This window comes from Acartia tonsa, chromosome 3 (assembly GCF_053477335.1).
Source record: "Acartia tonsa isolate MP-2025a chromosome 3, ASM5347733v1, whole genome shotgun sequence".
NCBI classification, from domain to species: Eukaryota; Metazoa; Arthropoda; class Copepoda; order Calanoida; family Acartiidae; genus Acartia; species Acartia tonsa.
This window is the reverse complement of record NC_137262.1, coordinates 319,153-345,564: the sequence shown is the minus strand read 5'-3', so window position 1 is coordinate 345,564 and position 26,412 is coordinate 319,153. Positions and strand designations below refer to the sequence as shown.

The 26,412-nt window shown below is 31.3% G+C and overlaps 5 protein-coding genes across 5 annotated transcripts in view; all 5 read left to right on the top strand.

Moving 5' to 3' along the window:
* LOC145312976 (uncharacterized) overlaps nt 1-26,412 on the top strand; it is a 40,769-nt gene that overhangs the window by 9,492 nt on the left and 4,865 nt on the right. The gene's annotated exons all lie outside the window — the stretch shown is intronic.
* On the top strand, nt 4,656-7,678 carry LOC145312943 (uncharacterized). The gene is made up of 3 exons (XM_080152155.1): nt 4,656-6,383; nt 6,796-6,870; nt 7,275-7,678. The coding sequence occupies exons 1-3, from the start codon at nt 6,311-6,313 to the stop codon at nt 7,676-7,678; spliced, it is 552 nt and encodes a 183-aa protein (XP_080008281.1). The 5' UTR covers nt 4,656-6,310.
* LOC145312972 (uncharacterized) lies at nt 10,441-12,365 on the top strand. Its single transcript, XM_080152188.1, has 2 exons — nt 10,441-11,379; nt 11,596-12,365. Exon 2 carries the CDS (start codon nt 11,597-11,599, stop codon nt 12,254-12,256), a length of 660 nt encoding a protein of 219 aa, XP_080008314.1. The 5' UTR covers nt 10,441-11,379; nt 11,596; the 3' UTR covers nt 12,257-12,365.
* On the top strand, nt 12,365-17,288 carry LOC145312971 (uncharacterized). The gene is made up of 16 exons (XM_080152187.1): nt 12,365-12,493; nt 12,580-12,629; nt 12,756-12,816; nt 12,961-13,076; nt 13,286-13,441; nt 13,607-13,726; nt 13,849-13,899; nt 13,983-14,047; nt 14,166-14,291; nt 14,433-14,625; nt 14,741-14,862; nt 14,969-15,075; nt 15,204-15,325; nt 15,483-15,666; nt 15,811-15,940; nt 16,346-17,288. The coding sequence occupies exons 9-16, from the start codon at nt 14,166-14,168 to the stop codon at nt 17,072-17,074; spliced, it is 1,713 nt and encodes a 570-aa protein (XP_080008313.1). The 5' UTR covers nt 12,365-12,493; nt 12,580-12,629; nt 12,756-12,816; nt 12,961-13,076; nt 13,286-13,441; nt 13,607-13,726; nt 13,849-13,899; nt 13,983-14,047; the 3' UTR covers nt 17,075-17,288.
* On the top strand, nt 20,699-21,968 carry LOC145312975 (uncharacterized). The gene has a single exon (XM_080152191.1). The coding sequence runs from the start codon at nt 20,717-20,719 to the stop codon at nt 21,473-21,475; it is 759 nt and encodes a 252-aa protein (XP_080008317.1). The 5' UTR covers nt 20,699-20,716; the 3' UTR covers nt 21,476-21,968.

Sequence of the window (26,412 nt, the reverse complement as noted above, 5' to 3'; positions counted from 1 at the left end):
TTTTTACATACCTATCAAAACTAGGTACTCAATTATCCAGCAAGGGTATGTAGACTCAGCTGAGGCGAGAATTAGCCAGGAAGAAATCTTCCAGTCAGTCCCTTGAGTCACTAGCCACAAATACATATTTTAACAGTCATATGTGAAGTTTCAAATATTATTTTGACTCTGTAAATGTTCAAGTTAGGGCAATAAACGGCTAATTTTCGTTTTATTTGGGGTCCGTGGGAAAAAGTCTGATAATATCGGGTGTAAGGGGTTTATTATTATATTTCCATATACGAGTATATACTGACCCTTGTCCGAGAGGTGTGAAATAGTCCAAAATATAGGGGATATAAAATATTAAAATTCTGTAATATCTCACTACCCTTCTGGACAGAATATAAAATATTTTTTAGCTAAATATCATGTGATTTGCATGATTAGGAATCACGGAACCTTGGCATATTTTCTAGAACTTTCTTGGCTTTTTTTGTAGCTTAACGTTAATTAAAAAATACCGAAATTATAAGAAGCAAAAAGCGGTGCATATTTTCTAACCCTGTCTGGTAATCATTAAAATTTACTTTACCTAACCTAACCTAATCTTCATAAGCTACTGTGAACGTACGATGAAGCCCGCAACTTCGTTTTTCTTTCCATGATCCTAATTTTCTACTAATACTCCATTTGCAAAATATGCGAATTTCCCAAAACTGCTTCTGATAAAAATTGTTTTAATACTTCTTTTTTATATAAAATAAATATGATTGATATTATTTTGTTTTATTATCTTGATTAATAGCTTTACTAGGGTGATAACAGATATAGTTCAAGGAGCTAAAGGTATAAGACAATGAGCGATAAATTGATGTCTATCCCCAATGATGATACACAAAATTACCCCTTCTGTAGATTAGATTTAGCGGTTGAAACGTTTGGACACTCAATTTAATGAAACAAATTTTTTGTGAATTAATGTTTTATTAAACCTTAATCTAATTATCTATCCATTAGTTTGTCCATATATCTATCTATTAGTTTGTCCGTATATCTATCTATTAGTTTGTCCGTATATCTATCTATTAGTTTGTCCGTATATCTATCTATTAGATTGTCTGTATATCTATCTATTAGATTGTCTGTATATCTATCTATTAGTTTGTCCGTATATCTATCTATTAGTTTGTCCGTATATCTATCTTTTAGTTTGTCCGTATATCTATCTATTAGTTTGTCTGTATATCTATCTATTAGTTTGTCCGTATATCTATCTTGTAGTTCGTCTGTATATCTATCTATTAGTTTGTCCGTATGTATTATTTTTTAAAAATGTTATGTAACCCCCCCCCCCCAATCATATTTCTTAAAATATCTTATACGTGAGTCACACACAAAGTAGAGAAACAGGTGCACATATATTGTTAATGAATTCTGGCGTGGGGGGGGGGGGTTACAATGATGCATCAGATTCAGAAGTAGCTAATATACCAACCAAAGGTTTTTTTTATAATATCTATATGTGATACTTAATTTTTCAAAATATTGCTTGACTTTGATGTATCAATGATCAGAAATAGCTATTTATTTATCTAATATACCAAACAAAATTTTTTTTTATAATAATTAATATAATATCTATATCAGTTACTTAAGTTCTCAAATTTAAAATATAGCTTGAATTTTCTAAAGAATAATTCTTACAACATTTCTGTACGAACACCTTGGCTGACCGTAATATCATGTTACCAGTTACTTACCACCACCCCCCCCCCCCATATTCCGAGGGTTAATCCCCATAAATCATACATTTAAATAAATACAGGAGACTTTATAATAATAATACTCGAGTCCCCTCCTCTTTACTACTTACTAGTTTTATGATAACGTTCATATTTTTTGAGGACTTTTATTGAATTTTGATTGGTTGGTTTATTAACTACAAGTGGCTTTGCCCCAATCCCCTAGGTGTCCCACCCCTCAAGAAAATAGTTATAAACCTTCCCGGGAACTATGAGAAGCTACCCTGTTAAGGAGAACCCGATCGGTTCAGCGGTTAGCGAGATCCTTCGTTACAAACAAACAGACATCGTTCTACGTTGCATGGATAGTGTCCAAACGTTCACCCCTAATCGTAATCTATAGAAGGGGTAATTTTGTTTACCATCATTGAGTATGTACATCAATCAATCTCCCATTGTCTTATCCCTTTAGATTTCTGCGATAATTAAATTTGGGTATGGTCCCATATGGATAGCTTTTTTGTTAATTGGGGCATGTGAGAATTGTCCTATCGATTTCAAATATTAGATGGGGATTCCTGTAATAGTTAGGTACGATTTAGAAAGCGCAGCAACTCTGTAATCATTACCAGAACGTCCGTACGTTCATTTTAAACATGTTGATTTTTTTACTTTTTTAACAACAAATTTTTATGTGATCTAATTATCCGATTGATTTGGTTTTTGTATATTGATTCCTGGGACAATAGTAAAATAAAGTACAATATAATAAGCGAAGTAACTATAATGAAGTCCTAAAAACGTAAGTATGTCTATAAACATTATCCTGTATCAAGCATTTTTTCAACAAATGTATACATATATTTTCTGATTATCCAGTTTTGACCATATACAAGTGTTAATGTCCGTTTGTCCTACCATTTTAGTGCTTTGCTTTTATGAATATTGTCATTCTTGTTATATTAGATTTTGATAGGTTACATTAGCTAGGTTAAGTTGGGTATCAGTATGATTGATATTATTTTGTTTTATTATCTATAATATAATTGGCCAAAAAGCCTTCATAAAGTGTTATAAAGAGAATATAGTATCACTGAAGATTCATATATTCCAACTTTCAATATGTAACTTTGAAGCAATTTTGTTTGTTTTCTACATTACCGAATACTTTGTGAAATCAATTCGTCTCAAATGTAACTTTTCTTAAAAATAGGTTTCTAAAACTTGAAATATAATTTTTAACTTTTTTTACCAATGAATGATGAAAGTATAAATTTAAGAACAATTTGAAATATTTACCCTCTAACGGCTAATTTATTTACTATAATTTCATCGTATTAAATCCAAATTTAATCTTGTTTCTCCCCCCCCCCCCCTATCCCAATTGGGTGGTTGAGGTTGAGGTTTTGATTTGAGCAAGGGGTCGAACTTGAAACCTTACTTTTAATAAAGCAGAGCTTTTCTATGATTAGAGTCGGTATGTCCGTCAATTACGGTTAGGTATGTCCTTTAAACAGTATTCTGTATTTAACAATTTTACAAAAAAAATGACGTATGATTTTGTCAAAAATAATACATTTATAAGTCCAAGCAAACGAATGAGAAAACGTGATTATAAAACGTTGGGTACCAGTATAATTTACACTTTACAGTCCATTCAATCCCTACTTGCCTTCCGGGTTTTTAAAAATGGACAAACAATGAAATAATATGAAATATATACATGGATATACTGAGAAAGAAAATTTGTAGTTAATTTAGCTTGCTAACACAGAACTCGTTTATTGTTCATTAGTTCATCTAGTAGAAGGGGAGTGGGTAGATTGGGGGGTGGGGGGTATGGTTATTTTAGCCAGCTATGAGTTTCACTTTATCAGAATACATGAAAATATGATGCAGCATCCAAGTAATAATATTTCCGTTGTAGTAGCGCCTCTAAAATGGAATGGACACACACACAAATAATCTATGATTCATAGTCATACCCATATCAACAAGGATCACAACATCCATAAAAGCGAAATGAAATGTAATTTAGAAGCCATATTGGAATAGATATTTATCCTATTTATTAACGAGTACTTTTAAGTCAAGTTTTTATTTTTATATAATTACTGACCCAACGGTTTGAAATAGATATTTATCGCATTGTGCCGTATATGTAATTTAGAAGCCATATTGGAATAAATATTTATCCTATTTATTAACGAGTACTTTTAAGTCAAGTTTTTATTTTTATATAATTACTGACCCAACGGTTTGAAATAGATATTTATCGCATTGTGCCGTATATGTAATTTAGAAGCCATATTGGAATAAATATTTATCCTATTCCTATCATATTATAGACAACTGACATTATTCTTTTATTTTAGTATTAAGGCATTATTAAGGCAGACCAGATCTGAGGCAGAAATATGAATTATAGAGAAGATATGCTGAAACAACAAAACAAATCTCTATTGCTCTCTTTTGGAAAGTGAGGGTTGTGGGGTGTGTGGATCTCGCTAACCGCTGAACCGATAATGTTCTCCTTTACAGTGAAGCTTCTTAAAGGTCCTGGGAAGGTTTTAAACTATTTTTGAACCCCAAAAAAGTATTTGTTTAACTCTTTTGAAACTCAAATCTAAAATGGGATGAGGTCGACTTTTTCTCCTCCTACCAGTGCCCCTAGAGGCTTCTATATAAAGTAGTAAGCTTTTTTCTATCTCTAGCGAAGGATATAATAGCTTCTTAATTTTATTATAAATTTTAAAATTTTCTGTAACATACCTAACATTTTCCCGGTTTTTGGGGGTTGGTGAGGAAAATTTTTAACAAGGGTTGGGTGGGGGGGGGGGGAGAAAGGGGTCATATCATTATTGTCTTACTCTTGTGTTGTTATTTTTTTTTTTGGGGGGGGGGGGTTATAAAGGTGTCATATATATCAACCTTTCTTTTAGTTAAACCCCCCTCCCCCACCCTCAGTGGAAAATTTTTAACAAGGATTATAACTTCCATAAAAGCGAACCACTGAAACGGTAGGACAAACGTATATGAACACTTAAAGAGTCAAAGCAAAATTGTAAGTTAATTAGTTGGAAGACTCAAATTAACCGACCTTAATTATAGAAAAGCTTCGTTTTTAAAATGCAGTGTAAGTTAAAGTAAGTAAATTTTCCAAAAATTACCGAAAAAACTATCCGGACGGACCGGATATTTCAAAATGCATTCAAAATGCAGTGTAAATGAAAGTAAAATTAGTGACAGACAGACCAACCCTTATTATGGAAAAGCTTATGCAAAAGGATTTTCATAATTAGGGGAGGGGGGTGTATAGTAAATAATATACATATGCACAGTGGGATCTTTTGCCAAAAAACGGGACATTTAGAGTAGACAAAAGTAAACTTCAATAAATAAGCTTGTAGTTGTATTTGAAGAAATGATGTAATTTCTTTTGATTTAACTCGGAAATAACTTAAATTTTGCCTCTGTTAACTTCTAATGTGCATTTGGTAAGTACGTCTTGCTGTTTTAACTTTTGGAGGAGCAAAGCTACCCTATTTTAAAATTTTTTCTTTAATTAGACATTGGTACAGGTATCTGAAAAGTACCTCAATAAATTTTTTTTTTCATAAGATGAACATAAATGTATTTTTTGTTGCCTTGAAAAAATCTGGAAAATCATCAAAACTGAAGAGAAATATTTCACCACCTTTTTTAAAAACGGCCTAAACCCGCCAACAATTAATATTTTTTAAAAATTTCTTTTCTAGCTGTCTACTTACAGCCATTATTAGGTCCTAGGATAGATAAAAGTCGATTTTAGATTTTTTGGTTGTCCCGATTTTTTTAAGAAGATCCCACTGTGATATGTTTTATATTGGTCTATCTATAGAGGTCATTGACCTATATAGGTCATTAACATTAAAGGTGTGTGTAAAGTTAAAATTTTTTCATCATATTAACAAATTTTAACATTTTTTAAGCACTTTTCTCTATACTGATCAACCAAAAACGTCCTCTTAACAAAAATATGGAAGATTGATTTTACGGCATTTTGGAAGGGAAAAATGGAAACACAGGAAAAATATGAACGTTTTTTAATTATTGAAGAAATGTTAAATAACCCACTTAGGAAATTTAGTTTCTACTTTATAAAGAAATATTGCACTGCACCTATAATTTACAAATTTGTAATTACAGGTGGGCGAGAGATGGGCCAACTGTTACTGAAGTTACTTGGATACTAATTTGTTTAAAGCAAGGATTATGTTAAAAGTAGGCTTAACTGAAGGAATTTTTTTCCCAATCTTGCACTTAATATAAATCGGCGGGAAATGCCGTTTTTTAACGAAATGGGAGCCCTTTTTGCCCTATTTTTGAGATTATAATTATATGAATGAGATGATGTTATTCATATTGTTAAGGTTTGATAATCTGATGAGTAATTAAATTTTCTCGCGTACAGTCCCTTTTTTATTATCCCCCCTTTGACTTTCTCTTTCTTTTAAATGCGTATTTATATCGCGTAAGTATAATAAATTACATAATATTGATTTTAATTCGTGTTTATTCTTTATACTGTTAAAACATTATTCACAATGTCAAGAGTAAGACCATCGAATTTACTACGAAGATCAGCGAGAATAGAAGCACGTCGTGTTCAAGCCCAAGGTATAATATATTCATTATTTATTATTTAATTATAATATTTGCTTAATTTTCTGTTCTATTTTAATTGGATTCATTATATAGTAGTACTACAGCAATGAGCAAATATTTTGTTTTTGAACATATTACTATACAATACATTTTTTTGTCCCTGCGTTTTCTTAATTCAATTTTTAAGTAAATATTAATAGGGTCGAATCAAAATTAAATTTAATTATTAACACTTATTGTTTGACTTGAGAAATTAACGTCTGTAAAAACAAAATTAAATGTACTCAAAAGAAGCACAGCAATATCAAACAACAAAACATAAAGATTGATTAAAAACTAAAAAACTGTGTTAATATTTTTGGCGGATTTAAAATTCATTGTAAAGTATTTTTTTAAAATTCATTATTTGATTAAATTCATTAAGGACGTCCTGATGACGATGTTCGAGCTAATGACGACGTCCCACGGCCACTTCCAGTTCAACCTCTGCCACCAAGAGGTATAATATATTCATTATTATTTTAATGTAACCAAAAAATGGAAAAAATGGAATTTTTATACGTTCATCAAAAGAAAGTGAAAACCCAAATAACCTTGATTATATATTTATCTAAAAGCGTAAATACTCTAGAATACAATTTGCTATGGCTTTTCTAAAATTACAATGTAAAAAAGAAAAATAATGACAGAACTAAAATTTCTTCATTTATATAAGATATACTTATACTAAAGTAACAGGATGTCTGTTTGTCTGTGTTTGTACCGAAGGATATCGCTAACCGCTGAAACGATCGGGTTTTCCTTAATAGGGGAGATTCTTATAGGTCCCGGGAAGGTTTATAACTATAATTTTTAATATAATTATAATTTATTTAGTGTATAATTTTGATTTAATTTATTAAGGTGGTGCCAATAGACAGCGCCAGCGGTACCAGGGTCGGCAGCCATTGCCCATCTACATCCAGATGGGCAATGACTGCCAGATCAATGCCCCCGCCGATGTCAATGCCCAGCCACCCCGCCCTCAAACCCCACCCAACGACGATGATGTCCCCGCCCCCGCCCCCCGCCCCCGCCCTGACATCCAACCCCCCGCCGATAATCCACCTCCCGCTGATGATGTCCCCGCCAACGCCCCCCGCCCCCGCCCTGACATCCAACCCCCCGCCGATAATCCACCTCCACCACCACCACCACCTCAAGGACGTCATGGTCAGCGACATCATCAAGGCGTCCCTATCATCTGTCTGCATCTAGGGGCGCATAGTCAATGTAATAATAACAATATAACTGTTAATTTGCATTGATATTTACATTGTTACTATTATATTGACTATGCGTTCATTTTCCATATTTCATTTTTTCACATTCATAATCATTGATTTGTATATACTGTTCTAGTCTCTGTGTATTTGATATTTGAATTTCTTTAATTTTTTTTTTTACTTTTCATTCGGTATTTTCATTTTTTATTTCATAAATTCATTCTGTTGTAGTCATAATCTTAATCATAATCATAATCATAATCTTGTAGTCTATTTCATATTTCTTTTCTTTAATTGTTTTTAAATAAATGTTGTGTAATAATATATGAATGATATATTAATTATTTTGGATTTAATTTAAGCTACTCTTTTAACAGTTTGTAATGTATGTTCGTCTGATTTTTTACTACCTGACTAACTAAGACTTCTTATTCTGTGGATGTTGTATTCCTTGTTTATCAGAATGTAAGTACGTCCATTTCAAAACAGCCTAAATCAAAAGTGCGACCAACCAAAATCAGTTGGTTTAAGAAAACACCAACAAAGTCCAAGAAAAAGGATAAAAATCTAGAATCCAAATGGATAAGTCAATAGGAATCCATAAGTAGCGTATACATTTGTCAGAAAGTAAATAATATATTGCAAAAAACTAAAAATTTTTACGGCAAAGCGGTTTTAACTAAAGTAACAGGATGTGTGTTTGTTAATTTTTACGGCAAAGCGTTTTTAAAAATATACGTTATATTAATATATCCTTATACTAAAGTATAACTTTTAAAAAAGCAACATGGACGTACGGACTTTCTGGTAACGATTATAGAGATGCTGCGCTTTCCTAAGTCGTACCTAATTGTTATAGGAATCCATAAGTAGCGTATACATTTGTCAGAAAGTAAATAATATATTGCAAAAAACTAAAAATTTTTACGGCAAAGCGGTTTTAACTAAAGTAACAGGATGTGTGTTTGTTAATTTTTACGGCAAAGCGTTTTTAAAAATATACGTTATATTAATATATCCTTATACTAAAGTATAACTTTTAAAAAAGCAACATGGACGTACGGACTTTCTGGTAACGATTATAGAGATGCTGCGCTTTCCTAAGTCGTACCTAATTGTTATAGGAATCCATAAGTAGCGTATACATTTGTCAGAAAGTAAATAATATATTGCAAAAAACTAAAAATTTTTACGGCAAAGCGGTTTTAAAAATATACGTTATACAATTCTAACATACATTCTAACATATTCAAAAGTGCAATAATTATTGCAACAAAAAAGTATCATTATAAACAAGGATGACAATATCCATAAAAGCGAAGCTCTAAAACGGTACAACAGAAGAACATTACTCTTGTTGAGTGTCAAAACCGAATATACAAAATATAAATACACAAGTTTTGACAAAATAATAATTAAATGTTATGCAAAACTTCTTAAATACAGAATACTGTTTACGGACATACTGACATTTTTAGGACTTGATTATAGAGATTGCTTTGCTTAAAATACTGTACCTTATTGTAATAGGAATCAGTACTCCAATTTTGTGTATCATCATTGGGGATGTACATCAATTTATAGGTCATTGTCTTATCCCTTTAGGTCCCTGGTAAGTATATTTATTTAAAAAAAAAGTTAAAAAGTATAAAGTTATATATAATAATAATACTATATTTTACTTTTCATGGCTTGGAATTTATGGATGTAGTCATCCTTGTTTTTGCGTGTTTAACCCGTTAATTTTTACGGCAAAGCGTTTTTAAAAATCCTTATATACTAAAGTAACAGGATGTGTGTTTGTGTGTCTGATATAGGTTATTATAGGTTAATTATATGCTTAACCCTTGCAGATTAATCTTAAAACGGATAGCTTTTTTATGATTTATGATTTAAAAAATTTAAATTTAAAAAAGAAAGAACTAAAAATCTTGGGGGAGGGAAGAATATCATTATCTATTATATATATCGTCGTCAAGTCAACCCTTTTTTTTTTGGGGGGGGGGCCTTTATGACCTGTCACCAGAATCATATTAAAAGGAAGCCGGCGAAGGGAATGTGGAGGAAAGGGTCAACTTAGTAAGAAATATGAGATGAGATCTTATTATTGTTTTCCCCGCGGGCCGCCCGCCTATATTTATAAATTATGGCTTTCTTACAATATTATTACTTACTAATTTACTTATTATCCTATAGACCCGTAGCGAAGCTTTTCTATAACTAGGATCGGTTTACAATATTATTACTTACTAATTTACTATTATCCTATAGACCCGTAGCGAAGCTTTTCTATAACTAGGATCGGTTTTATGGATCTACGGAAAATTCTGGTAATGATTATAGAGTTGCTTTCTAAATGTAATAAAAATAAAATAGATAGACTCTACAAACAGTGATGAAATGTGGGTGGGTGGAGACTGGAGTTAAAATTACCGCCCGCCGCTACAACTCCACCCATTTAAACACCATAAAAATTTGTTTGGTTTGTAGACAGACACTGAAACTCCTCCCATTGAAAATAAAACCATTTTCACCGTCCTTATAACGTAATTAACTTTTTTTAAAACTCCGCCCATTGAACGTAATGTAATTAATATATATCTTTTTTTAGTTTAGTTTCATTTCGAATCAAAAGGTAACTGATCAAAACCATGGACGGGAGCAGACATGAGGCTGTCAGATCCCTCGGTTTACTCAAAGGAAAAGACAACATCAGATCTGCTGTTGATATGTTGGACACACCAGATAAATTCAGGTAATATTTTATTTTTATTTATTATTAAATTTTAAATTTTCACTGTCATTCATATTTTCTATTCATTCTTGCTATACTACATATTATCTATATTAGTGTGAAATTGTTAGAACTTAGAAATAATATACCGGGTCATTCAAGAGAAATGATTTATTTGTAAACTTAATTATGCATATGCGTTGAAAAATGTGAGAAAAACATTTTAGGACATAATTTGTTGAAATAATCAATTTTTAATACTTTCAAAAAATACTTTAAAAGTCAATTAAAAGCAAAGCTTTTCTTCTAAATTTATATTTCATCGTATTTTCACAGTTGCTTTAGAAAGGTTATTTTGGGTTAGGTTTGCCTTCACATGACCCGTTTGTTTTAAATAAAAGGGGACAAGTGAGTAAGGGATAATAACATTTATAGGAATACTACGAATTTATATATTGTTGAAACATTCTGAACTTTTATTAACCTTACAAAATATATTTCCATAAATAAAGTTAAGTTTAACTTGTTTAACTTAAGAAATCAGATGGACAGACATACGAACGTTACACATAGAGTAAAAATAAGTAATATACTTACATACATTTTATTTTTAAGACTTGATTATAGAGTTACTTTTCTTAGCTAATTATAAATATATTAAAAAACTAGAGCTTATGACGATTCAAAGGATATGCATAGAGTTACTTTTCTTAGCTAATTATAAATATATTAAAAAACTAGAGCTTATGACGTTTCTAAGGATATGCATACCATTTTTCTACTATTAACACAAGCCGCGCAATTTGAATTTTAAAAAGGTACTTTTTAACAACCTGGAATTTGGAAAGTTGGAATATACTTACATTTTAAGACTTGATTATAGACTTAGCTAATAATATTATAAATGTAGTATAATTAAATTATTTTATTTTAGTTCCACAGCCACTGATATACCTTCGGCTTCAACTTCAGGAAGTACAACTAATAAGCGGAAGAAAGGCCAGCCAAGGTAAATACTAGGAGCCGAGGGATCTCGCTAACCTCTGAACCGATATTGTTCTCCTTCACAATTAAGCTTCTTATAGGTCCTGGGAAGGTTTTTTTAAACTATTTTTGGGGAGGTTTTCCCAAGAAAAATATTTCTTTACTCTTTAGAAAATCAGATTTAAAATATTCCCCCTCCTATACAATAACTATTATTAAAATTGAAGCTATTTTATTTCAGTATGGATGTGTCTGTCCTGTCAGGTGTCGAAGAACTTGATTACCAGGTCCATTACCAAGGTACTGCTAGTGATAATAATGAATATGATTATCACTTAACTAAGCGGTATAGGCATGATAGTTCCCTGGGCCTCAGACTTGAAGAAACAGATGTATATCAACCACCTGATCTACCTGAAATACCCCTCGCCGCCCAACAGACGACTATGCCCATTCCAATTACCCCTACGGCCACAGGTATTGATACTTTTCTGTATCCAGATCATAGTACACCGCTACATTGTTCATCATCATCGTCGTCGGGGTGTTCTCCTCCTCCCAAGGGCAAGGGCAAGGGCAAGGGCAAGGGCAAGAATAAACAAACCTTACCCCCAATTGACGAAGGCCAGCCAACAGACAGTACTGAAAAAAATAAAAGGAAACCCTCTGCTAAGAAGGCAAAACCAACAGCTGAACAGTTACAGATCATCAAGCAGTATTTACAGGAAAGTTCATTAAGTGCAGAGGAAAATAAAGGTGCAGGAAGGCCACCTGGCCGGCCTAACAACACCACTATATTGCGCATAGTCCAGAAGAAAAAAGGCAAGAAATTAAATGGAGAAGAAAAAATTAAAATGAAAGGTAGGAGTTTAATTGTTCTGGCCAATGAGAGTTTATTATGAATTATTGGAGCAATTACAATAATGAATAAAGCAAGACTTTTTGTAAATATTACAAATTGGAAGAATCTATTAAATTAAAGTTATCGCAAATATACTTTTATATATATATTTTTATTTTCTTTTATATTCAGACATTCCCGAACAGGAAAAGAAATGCTTCAGGTGGAGATACAACAATGAACAGTTGGTATGGGATGAAAAAGTATCACACATTATAAACACACAGTTCATTAGAAAGTAAGTCAATTTTTTATAATTTTTGTCAAAATCAAAAATTAAAAATATACATCCTGACTGACTCTGATACATTTTTTTTATTTCAGTTACTTCGAAAAAGTGAAAGAGGACGGACAGAATTATCTGAAATGTCTACGTAAGTATTATTGACACAATATTTGAGTTCAGATAAATAAAGTGTTGTGTAGAATTTTTTAAGTTTTAACTTTAGAATAAATTATGAAAAGTATAATTTATTAATCCATATGTATTTTACTTACAGATTGTCCTAAGTGGAAAACCCGCTTTGATGAAGGCTTGGATGATGACAGCAATGTCATCAGGTAAACAGTTATATAAGTTTTTAACATTTACATACATATACACATAATTGAGAACATTAGATAATATACAAAAGTGTTTAACATACATAATTAGATAGTATACAAATATACACAAATCTTTAATTTAATCTTTTTTTATTGTAGTTGCTGCGTGAAGCATTGGTATAAATACCATCCAAACATTGAGAAAGCCTGCAAGAATGCTGTCAAGGCCTACACCAGCGAGAGAGACTACAAGAAGTATTTTGATACCGATAAACGTAAGTGGTACACATATATATTACATGTAATATATCGTATAAATAGATTAGAGAGTTCAACGATTGATGAAAAGCTATCGCAAACACACATATTTGTTGTATAATTGTATTATATAATATGCCTCCGTAATCAATATGATAAATAAATTAGAGAGTTCAACGATTGATGAAAAGCTATCGCAAACAGTAATATTTCTATTTTCATTCAGGCAACGAGCTAGAGACCAAGGATATCTGCATCAGCGGTATAACTGCCCTTGATTGTATCCATGCATATATACACAAACTCACCAATGGCCGTATATCATTGAAGCAGCTCAAAGATCCCTACCTATTTGTTTGGGATCATTTAATTGCTAAGAAAGGTAAGTATGAAAAGACTAAATAAATTTTAATTAAATTAACTTTTAAGCTGCTAAAAAAAATTTATAATTTGATTTTTATATTACAGTATAAAAAACTAATTCTATTTTAATTAAATTAACTTTTAAGCTGCTAAAAAAATGTTTGTAATTTCATTTTATTTTAAGTCGGGCTCCTTGAAGGCGGAAACAAACAACTAGCCCCCACAGACGAACAATTAAAGCTCTGGGTGACCAACTGTTATAAAAATTTTGTCGATATCTTGAAAAATGAGTTGAAAGATACAGGTAAAATCTTAATCAGAAATTTATGTGTTAAGAACGGGGGGTAGGGGGGGGGGGGAGTTAGTAACCATTGACATTTGAATTTTTATTTATAAAACTTAATAATTTGATTATTTTATTTTTAGCTATCCACCTAAGCATAGATTTTGGGATAGTATTCGTAGATTTTCTTGCAGGTATACATTCATTTATTTTAAATATTATAATATTATATAATATATACAAATAACATGAACTTACAATTTTATTTTATTTTCAGTTACAGCAACGTTTTTGGACAAGAACACCAATGAACCAAGAGAAGTTTTATTAAGCTGTGAAGAGGTAAAGAGTTTATCCTTATTATTATTATCATTTCATTCAAATAATTTAAAGTTCATATTGCAATTATAAATATTAAATTTAAATTATAAGCATAAATATAATTTTTTGAATATTTTAGATGCCAGAGCCTGATTGCACTGGCGTGTCCATCGTGAGAGCTGTTGACAAAATTCTGGCCGCTTTCAACCTTACCCACAAGCAGTTATTGTCATGCACTACAGATAGTGCAAAGAATTGTATCAAGGTTAGTTTAACTTAACTTTAATCTTTAACTTTCAAATTCACCCAATTTTTATCAAAGTTTAATATTTTAAATTTATTTAAAAAGTAGTATTTATAAAACTAATAATAATCAACAATTTTTAATTTTTATTTTTTTTATTAGTTCATGGAACTGCTGAACAAGGAGCATGGATTGTCCAGAGACGAATTGGAATTCCTGGTAAAAAATGGTGCTCTCTTGTCAAGTTTGGACGAGTCAGGAGACGAAGATAATACTAGTGCTGAGTCTGAGCAAGAAGAAGATGTTCTATCATTCTACAAGAACACTTTTGAAGCTGCCAAAGAAAGAACTGATGGTAAGATTATGATATTGACATGTCACATTGTCATCACATTTAAAACAAAAAATTTTAATTATTGATATATTAATTACAATTTATATTTCAATAATATGTCTTTTTGTTATGTCAGGTATTGAAGCCGCAAGAAAAGTTGCACTTCAAAGTGCAAGAAACCATGGAGTTATGGTTGAACTTCCCTGTTTGAACCATCAGTCGGATCTGGCTGTTGAAGATTCCTTGGAAAAGACAAAGGTAATGTAATAACTATTTGTTTGTATTTGCCTTTATTAATAGTTATTAATAGTAATGGTTTTGAAAATAGTAAGGGTTTTGAAGGGTTGATTGATTTTGTATTTAGGAAAACGTGGATTACAGAGATACGCTGAAATATGTGACAACATTAAATGGGAAACTGCGCAATAATAAGCGCTTAAGAAAGATCTACAAACGATTCAAACAACGAATGTAAGTGTTATTTTTTAACCAATGAGAAGCCAGTTTCAACAATTATTTTTTTTTTAAATTCAAAGAAAACATTTACAATTAACCAATGAGAAGCCATTATTAACTTTTAAAATATATCTTTTTTTTAGACTAGTGAAGCCATGTGATACAAGATGGAGTTCCATTGTGAACATGTTGATCCGTTTCTTCGAACTCTTGGAGAATGAGGACTTGCTGAAAGCTGTAAAACAATCACTGATTGATCAAAAAGGTATACATATATTACTCACAATACACATTTGTAATTTTTTATTTGGTTTGGTAACACAAAAATATAAATAGACAATAGTTGAGTTGAAGTATTTTTTTTTATGTGGTGATACAAATTTGTAATACTATTTCTTTTCAAGTATTTTTTTTATGTTTAGTCAATATTACATGGCCTACTCAAGAACAGATTGGTCTGTTAGCAGATATCAAAGCTGTCCTGGTGAAAATTGATGGTCCAATCACTAAATCTGCACAATCCCTGGAAGCAACCGTACCTAGCATGTTTGCTAATCTAGAAACTGTTCTTTCAAATCTGGCTAAACTGGGTAAAGAGAATAACAGGTTGGTTTTTAATTTTTTTAGTTGCAAAAAATGCGCCATACTAAAGATATAACAAATAAAATGTAGAAAAGTATTATAGGGAGGGGAGGAATATAAAAAAAAACATATAAAAAAAGCTATTTTATTTTATTTATATTTTTGCAGGTTTGCTGTCACAATGTATGACAAACTGAAAGGACGTGTAACAAAAATGCTGAATTCTCAAGGTTGGAAAGCGCTGTTGTTTCTGCACCCCTACAGCAAGACGTACCTGGAGATGATCGTAGGCGACGGCGTAAGTTTTAGGCTTTCTTAAAATGAGATATTTAATGGATTTTCATTTTATCATTTTTGATTTTCTATGATAAGGAATAAGAATAAAAAACATATCAAATAGCTACAAATAATTTTCATTTTATCATTTTTGATTTTCTATGATAAGGAATAAGAATAAAAAACATATCAAATAGCTACAAATAATCGTCATCCTACAACAGATATTATATCAAAATTTAAAAGAATATATGACGTCAGAAAAAAAATAAAAAGTAACCAATGAGAAGCAGGCATTTACTTCTGGCGGCTGCCGCTAAAAGTGAACACTAATACTAGGTAACAGGTTCGAAATTGAGACTAAGTTTTATAAGCTTTCTTAAAATCATGAGATAGATATTAAAATTTAAAGAATAAATTTTTACAGGAAAAGAAAATGCCCAGCCAGCTAGTTGATGAGAAATTTGCCAAAGAGATCCTGGATGATGGCTATGAATTGTCCAAGTTAATCGGCGAGCGCGTTATTCGTATCCAGTTGGCTAAATGTAGCGAGACCGAGGACGAGGACGAGACTGACCAGGAGAATGGAGGAGATACTACCAGCATCGAGGACGAGGAGGAGGAGGAGGCTCCAAGCAGTGCTGCAACAACAAACAATGACGAAGATTCAGAACCCGATGTTTTCGCTGTTTTTTTTGAGGAAAAAAAGCAAAAATATCAAGAAGAACAACAAAATAAGAAGATAAAACCAAAGAAGAAGAAAAGCAAAGAAGAACAAGTCAAACTTCTGAGGACAGCCATGTACACAGGTCTGGAGAAATGGCGCAATCAAAACGCCACAAACCTTGTCGATTTCTACAGAAAATCCACCAAAGGAGATAAGAAGAAAGGTTCAAGATCCGCAACCATGGATCTAATCCATGGTACTGTGAAAAACTTATTGGAAGAGGACCAGTATCCAGCCGAAATCAGGGAGCTATTGGGGAACCTTATCCTTCTGCCGGTCAGCAATTCGAGAGTGGAAAGAATATTTTCCCATCTCAAATTGCTTTTCAGCAAAAGGAGGTATAACCTCAAGGCCCAAATGGTTAAGGAACTGATGTTCCTCGGATACAATAACCTTGTTCCCAAATCAAACGTCAAAGATTTTTTGTAAGCTGCTAAGCCATGAGCCGTTTGCTTTGAGATCAATCATTCTTCTTGTACATATTTTATTTTTAATACATCTATATTGTTTAACTTTAATAATATTATCAATAAATTATGAAGAAATAAAATTGAAAATAAACGTATAATTAAAGAATCATAATGGCAATGCATTTCTATTTTCAATTGTGTATGAATATTATGAAATAAACTTATTTAGTACAGCTAATTTCTTATTTATTTATCCATAATAAAAATTCTTTCTTATATAGTGATAAGCGTGACCGCGATGGCGCGTCAACTCGCGGTTGCGATGGTTATAGCTTTCCCCGCACTCGTTTCTCCGTCGTCTTTCACTCGGTACGGGCTCTCCCTCGTCCGACGAATTCCTCTCTTTCCATAAATTTTGTTGTTATATAGGGGTTCTAACGACGCGCTTGCGTTATGTGAAAAAACAAGTAAAAAAACGGGCAAAAGTATAATATTTTTGGGAATTATTTATCAAAAAACAATTAATGCTTTACTAATATGCATTTTTCAAGTAATTTTCCAGCTCGAAGAGCTATATAAGACAATTTAAGCTTATTTTATTCATATAACTAGCACATAAATCTCACTAGTGTGAGCGCTCTAAATGGTATTACCTTGGTATGGGTTTACCTTGGCAAATCAATCGATCAATGAAATGTGAATTTTGCGAATCACGAAACCTTCTTAATTCAATCTATTTGAATCTTGGAATTTGAAATATGAATTTTTTTAACCTTTAATTTAACCAATTTAATTCAAAGGGGGGTAGAGTGGCGACCTCCCCCCCCCCCAAAAAAAAAAACCAACAACTTTAGGGATTTTAAGTTAATTCTGATTGGTTAGTTCTTTAAGTTAAGTGTCTAAACGTTTTAACCACTAATTGTAATCTACAATAGGGATAATTTTGTGTATCATCATTGAGGATGTACATTAATTTATTGGCCATTGTCTTATCCCTTTAGATCACTACTAATTAATACATAATGACCTTTTTTTGATACATAAATTACAGTCTGTAGTTAACCATAAGTGGTTGAAACGTTTGGACACTCAACCTAATGAACCAACCAATCAAATTCAACAATTCTGCAAAAGTTGTTGAAGCAATGAATAAGAAAACCTTATTATAAAACTAGTAGAATAAACAGCCCAATGGAAGCAAACCAGAAAGTCATTTGAAATAATGTTTTTGAAATAATGATTCTTAGGACAACAAAACACAATGTTATAAGCGAATGATAAAGTCTAAAAATGAAAGTTTGAATTAATATCAAGACCTAACAAGGATGACAACATCCATAAAAGTAAAGATCTGAAACGGTAGGACAGACGAATATTAACTCTTGTAGAGTGTCTGAACTGAATATACAAAATATAGATTGTAATAGGAATCAGACTCAGTCATTGACGTCACAAGAAAAGAAAAGTAGGATGTCTTTATTCATTTATATTACTAAAGAAAGAGTAAAGACTCCCTTGTGTGCGTGCAAGTATTTAAATATAATATGATTTATTGTTATTTGATCTTTGGGTCAGCCACGGTGTTCGTACAAAAATGTTTAAATAAAAAGAAACATATTGAATAGCAATGTTTAAATATAACAAAAAACACAATGATTTACTTTTATTTATGTAGAAAAATAAGACAAAATTTTAAAAACTTGAGTATTTGGTATATTATATAAAGAGCTAATTTTCATTATTGGTGCATCATTGTAAACCCTCCCCCCCCCCCAAGCCGCGGGAATTCATTAAGAATAGATAGAATAGGAGGAGAATTATGAAAATAAATTTCCTATTTTAATTTTGATAAGACAATGGCTGATAAATTGGTGTAGGCATTTAGGATATTTTCAATTCATCATTTATGCATCATTGTAAAACAACCCCCCCCCCCCTCGCCGGAATTCATTAAGAATATGATATCCTGGACCGGCTTTGTAAAGTCACAGGACACGTATGATATCTATGTTTATAGCCCCCCCCCCCCCAAGGAGTGGAATAAATAAAGTATAGCCGTTTGAGTTTCCTAGTTTAATTTTGATAAGACAATGGCTGATAAATTGGTGTATTAAAGGATGCAAACTTTTTTATTTTAATATCCGTGGAAAATTATGGAAAATGCAGCGGATATTAATTGATTTCAAAGCCATACTAGAAAAGCTTTTCTTTCATTCAGGGTTCGGCAGCCATAGTCTCTGTGGCTTTTCATATTGAATAAAAGGCAAACAACAAGTCAAGTCATGACTAACTTTTAAAATCATTGGAAGAAACATTCAAAAAAAATACACTTAATTAAAGAAAAAAGTTACACTTACATGACAACATACAATGGCCGATAAATGATGAGACACAGTCTTGCCCCATCTGTAGATAAAATTAGAGGTTGAAAAGTTTAGACACTGAACAAAATGAACAAACCAATCAAAATTCAATAAAAGTCCCTAAGATCTAAAGCCAACGAAAACATAATTAACAAGGATGACAACATCCATAAAAGCACTGAAACGGTAGGACAAAAAGACATTAACACTTGTATAGTGTCAGAACTGAATAATCAGAATATAAATGTATAAGAGTCGAAGCAAAATTGAACGGAATAAGGAAAAATAGATTATATTTATTTCAGTACTTACGAGATTTAGTGAATATACATCAAAAATATATTCACCAAACCTTATTCTAATTTAGCGGGTATTGAAATATTAAAACATATTTTTTAATATTTGTTGACCATCTGAGAAGGTAACAAGATATTACCCTCTGTTAATATATATTAGTATATTCAGATTTTCAATTTAGATATTCCCCTTCTATGTGCTAGGATATATGCAGAAAGGTGTGAAGTTTGGACTTCCGGGGTACATGGGATATTAAGAAATTTTAATATATTTACGGGAAAATAATATTTACAAAATATTGATAAACAGTAATATTTCACTACGAAATCACCCTAGTTTTGATTTATTTAATATTTTTCAAGAAATATTCAAACTTCAAATATGATTGATCCATTCATAATTTTTGAGCTTCGCTACTTATGGATGTTGTCATCAATGTTTTCTTCTATATTAATAACAATTTATTTTCAATTCTATGTGAATGTATTATTTATATTTACCGCCCTAACTCATATACGTCCTGGGATGGGGTTAAAGGGTGTTTACATACCTCAAACTTTGAAACCCCTCATTTTAATATCACATATTAAATTCTAACTCCACCCATTTATCATTGAAAAAGAACAATTAAAGTAGAAGGAGATGCTAAATATTTAAAAAAACAAATCTGTGGAAAGGGGGGGGGGGGGTTATAAAACAAAAACAACCTCTGTACACAAATATAAATGCTGTCATGTTAACATCCTTGTTTATTACTTTCTTTCTACAATATTTAAAAGTGAAGCTTTTTTACATTTGTCTGTACGTAAAATTATTTAGCTTTATTGACAACAACTTGAATGTGACTTTTGCAATTTGTATTGCTTGTTTATATGTAAGTTATTATCATTGTTTCAGTTTTAACCTGAATGTTGTGATTATTTGAAAATATTGGAAAAACAAAATTTGTGTTTTTATTAATAAAAATAATATTTCAGGAGATTGAGAGAGGATATACCACCATGAATACCTGTGAAATTTGTAACAAGAATTTTACAAAGAAATCTAACCTGGTTGTTCATAGGAGAGTTCATACGGGTGAGAAACCATACTCATGTGATCAATGTGAAAAGGCATTTACAACTCGTAGTCACTTGACTAAACATAAAAGAGTTCATACAGGTGAGAAGCCATTCTCATGTGATCAATGTGAAAAGTCATTTTCTGATGATAGTTATTTGACTAAACACAAAATGATTCATACGGGTGACAAGCCATACTCATGTGATCAATGTGAAAAGACATTTTGTCAAAATGGTAATTTGACTAAACACAAAATGATTCATACGGGTGACAAGCCATACTCATGTGATCAATGTGAAAAGACATTTTGTCAGAATGGTAATTTGACTAAACACAAAAGGATCCATACAGGTGAGAAGCCATACTCATGTAAACTTTGTGACAAACATTATGTCTCTAGTTCAGAGTTAGCAAGACATAAAAAATCCCCTGGACATTTAGAAATGATGAAAAGCTGTAATAATACAGTTCCAACTTCTGTATCTATTACTTTAATTAAATGTGAAGAAGTTTATATCAAGGAAGAAATTAAAGAAGAAGAAATATTTGAAGATGATCCACTCTCTATCCAGATGAGAGCTGACAATATTGAAGAAAATATTGAACAAGAAATAGAAGATCCTCTTTCTTGTGAACAGAATTATGATGAAGATAGAATTGATACTATTGATACTGTTCATCATACAATAGAAATATAAACATTTTATTGCCATAGAATATTTTTTTTTTATTAGAGAGAAAGGAATAATGCTCAATTATTTGATCTAAATGGGATAGTTCTACGAAGTGTATTTAAAGAGTTAAGGTACTTAGAGTAGTGAACTTTTATATGTCTTAGTAGAATATATTAGGCATTGGATAGATATGATTGTATTTTAAAGAATTTTTAACATTGACCAGACCAAACTTTTTTTATTTGACAATATCTAAAAAAGTTAAAGTGATTTGCCACATAAATTACATGAGAATGGTCTATTTTTTTCCAAATATGTATAGCCAAAACACCATTTTTAGAGAATCTTTTTCAACATATTTCACAAGAGTTATAAAAAAATTGAAGAGGGGTTCCCCTTGGGACAAGTTACTTAAAAAACATAAAAAATAACGTCCGGTTCATTATAGGACAGGTTTTCTATAGATTCTTTAAATACAATACTTACAATATACACATTATCTCACGCGGAAATACCAAATAACCATACAACATATATATAATGTAATTTATGTTGCAAATCACTAACTTTTTTAGATATTATCAAATAAAAAATGTTTGGTCCAATGCCTAATATATTCTACTAAGACATATAAAAAGATCACTACTCTAAGTACTATACTAAGTATTTTATTGGTCATTCTTTGTTGTTCTGTGTATTTTGTTGTATAAAAAGTTTGAAGTTCTATTAACTAGTAAATGCTATCTAAAGTTGTATTTATGACAAAAAAATTTTGCCATATATAACATGCAACAAAGTTGAAAATAAAAATGAAAAACTCATTTTTTAAGGAAAATCCCTGGTAAAATCTTTTAATTTTATCAATAACTTTATATTATGCACTACTACGTTATTTAAAATAGAAAAAACTTACAGTTCACTATTTTTTTTTAAATGCACTTCGTGAAACTATCCCTTTCGATTTTACTGTTAAAACACCGCAATAGAATCTTTATTCATCCTTTATTAAATGCCAAGTATTCAAAGAGAAATAACTTTTGAACAAATAGCTAAAAAATCTTAGTTTTGTATGAGTTTTAATCGAGATGTGAATTTTTTTGTCTAATCCTTTTTTATTTTGCTTACAACCTCCTTTTTTAAAATGATTTATTTTACCTTAATTTTCTATTAATAATTTTGATGTTTTTAAGCATAATGACAATTCTTAATTTATTGGTTTCTGTGTGAATAGAATATTTATCAAATGTAAATATATTATTTTCAGATAAATATTTTTAATACATAAAAATGCACCAAGTATAGATAGCAATGTTACAAAGAAAACAAGTTTCCTATTCATATGCGACGCAAAAGTTGTCATTTTTAAAATTAAACTACAACAATCAAATTAGTTATAATTTTTTCAATTTGTCAACGTTTCTGTGCGTCGTGTGTGTTGTAATTTTTATGTAAGAAAATGGAAAGGTGTAATAAGTAACAATTTTATCAAATTATCGCCGCATGAATGCGCCAATTGCGTTGCATTTTCTCAAAAACTGACGCAATACTTATAATGTAACGTATGTATGCATCGTTCAGCCATCCTCCATGCAGATTTTTGAAAAGCTGGGTAGTATCCATGTACATAAAGTGACAATCTTTTATAATATTCATTCTTTTATTGTAAATATCATATAACAAGGCTGAAAACATCCACAAAACAAAGTTCTAAAATCAGATAATTGTACAAAATAACATTAACACTTGGAAGAACTTAATAAGCAGAATATTTATAGAATAAGTTTTAACAAAATTGTATTTATTTATTGCAAAGTTGATAAAATATGCTGTTGCCGCAAAAGACCTAATCCTACGAAAGGCCTAAATTAAATATAGAATAAATTCAACGATAACAGCATCCATAAATCGGGAGGCCCTAACCCTGCAGGGCTACTTAACATTACCTGACCTAACTGAAGTATGTAAGTAGGGTAGATTAAGTCTTTATTTATTCTATGTTTTTTTTCATATAAAGATAAAAAAATCCCGCCAGAATAAATTTCTGATAAGGTATTAGTAGGAGGAGTCCGCGTTGAGCATCATTAAGTAAATGGGCGGAGATTTGGTTTAGCTTTGTTTTATATAAAACAAGAATAAACTATTGTTTATGTTTTAGGTTGATAATAGAATCAAAGTCAGTCAGTAACTAACATTTCCAGAAAACAGAGAGAAATCCACAGAGGAACTTTGATTGTGGAATAAACTCATGAATGGTACTTTAATTTATTTTATTAAGTTTTAATTGCAAAGCAAATCTACAATATTGTTGTCCGTTAGTTTGTACGTGAAGACTACGTTACATTTGTCCTGTTTGAGTCACCACTTTTCACAAATCTTATATGATGTCGTTTCTACAACCAGCAAAATTCAGCTAGATGTTTTTTTGTCAAAATTTACAGTCATGCTTAAAGTAACTGCCATAAATAAATCTAACACTAGCATTTTTACATTCATAATTTTACATATGTTTCTTGCCAATTTTATATCTAAACAAACGGACATTTGGAATTATAGAGTTGCTTCACTTGATTCTGAATGATAAAAAATAATTTGAAGCCAGAATCTTTATTCATTTTTAAATTACATAACAACAAAGTGGGAGGAGTCCGCCTTGAGCAAATGGGCGGAGATTTTGTGCAGTTTTTATTTGTTTATATTTTATAATTGCGGGTCAGCTTGTAATGTAACATAGAATACAATCAGCTGTGCGCGAAGCTTACCAATCTAAGATTGACCAAAGGATTCTCACTTCCATAGTCCGTGTGCATCTGAGTCCTAACTTCAAAGAATCAGGGCTACAACAACAACAACTATGGCTTGGTTAGTAGAATATAGTTTTCATATGGTTAGTCACTTTTTTTAGCTCAAGATCCGTGTTCAAGCACATTAGTTGTTGATATGTTGTCTTATAGGAGCTCCTCTTCATAACCTCCCAATAAATTGGTTAACTCCCCTGTCTGAGTGGCTGGTGTTCCAAATTCAATAACAATAAATGACGATCTTTGCAGAGAAGCTAACGCTAAGAGTTGTACTAATATTTTTTACATACCTATCAAAACTAGGTACTCAATTATCCAGCAAGGGTATGTAGACTCAGCTGAGGCGAGAATTAGCCAGGAAGAAATCTTCCAGTCAGTCCCTTGAGTCACTAGCCACAAATACATATTTTAACAGAAATATTTTTTTAGACAGAATATAAAATGAAATAAGACTCAAGATTGCAAAGCTCAAGTCAATTGAAACATGAGGAGAAAAAAAATCTTAAATTTTGAGTTCAGAAAAAAGTAAGTTATTTAATAACAAGTAAAATGATAATTTTATCTATAAGTAGCTCAGATAAAATTAAACTAACAACATTTTTCAAATAAATTTTAAATTGTTGAAATTAATAATGTATTATCAAAATAATATACTTTATTGTACATAGTGATGGACACAAACTATAGAGATTCGAGAAGCTATATAAATAAGGAGGAGAGCTTTGACACAGTGACAGACCTATGAACACAACCTTAAATATAGAGTTTTTGTAAATATGAAGACATACAATAAAAAAAAATTGTTAAAATAATAAAGGCTCAAAATTATACCTAGTTTTCAATTCTTTATAGGTATTCATTAAATATCTATTTATTCCAGGTGCAAGAACAATTAAGAATTCATCATGAACAAGTGTCATATCTGCTTGAAGGAATTTTCTCAAAAGAGTGATTTGAGAAGACACGTGAGAATTCATACAGGAGAGAGGCCATATGCTTGTGATACATGTGAAAAGGCTTTCTCACGACAAGATACATTAGCTTGATTGATTGATTGATTAGCCATAGTTTCTTAGGGTTTGGGCCTAAGTAGTCACGGAGTAGGATGAGACACTTTTGTCTAGCCACTAGGGCTATCAAGCTCCACGTTCAAGCACATTATGACTTGACCCGCTGTCTCATGAGAGCTACTCATTATTACCTCACCCTCGCCGAGTATGGCAGGTGTCCCAATTTAAGTCACCGTAATGAATGACGCTCTCCTCAGAGGAGCTTGGGATAAGGGTAGTACTGATATTATGTACGTGACTATTGAGTATCCAAATCCCTTCTAACACAACCAGGGGAAGTTGCGTGATTATTATTGCGAATGAGAAATTCGAGTCAACACACGGAGAATTGAACTCGAACTCTCACCACCGTAGTTCAGTGTGTTACCACTGAGCCACGGCGCCCCTTTAGATACTTTAGCTGTTCATAAGAGGATCCATACAGGAGAAAAACAATACTCATGTGATACATGTAAAAAAGCTTTTGTAGAACAGAGAGCATTAACTCGTCACAAGAAGATCCATGCAGAAGAGATGCTATACTCTTGTGAATTATGCAAGAAATCGTTTAATGATAGATCAAACTTGACAAGACACAATAAATCTGCTGGACATCTCAATAAGTTAGAATCTACTAAAAATACAGTTTCACCTTCTACATCTACCAGTTTTGTTGTTGGTGGTGAAGCTAATATCAAACTAGAGAAGAAAGTAGAAGAACATCTTGATGAAGATTCTGTATTTATAAATATAGAGGCTGAGAGTGTGGAAGTAATTATTAAAGAGGAAATAAAGGAGGATGAAGGAATTGAGAGTGAAAAATTTGTTTAAGTATATAAAAATGAAAATGTTTGATAAATGCACGAACCTAAATTGCGAATTTGTTGTAAATGTCTTTTAAAAAGTGCTTAATTATGTTTATTTATGTGTGTATTTAAGATTTGATAATATGTGTAAATATTATTGATTCTCCAAAAATAATTTTAAATCATAATTCTGTGAGAAAAAAAAATGTTATTTGTAAAAATGTGTAAATAGGTAGATTCTTATATATTTTGTTTGCTTTATTGTTTAAACATAAATCTGCATTGCCCTAACCCAGTGGGGCTACCTT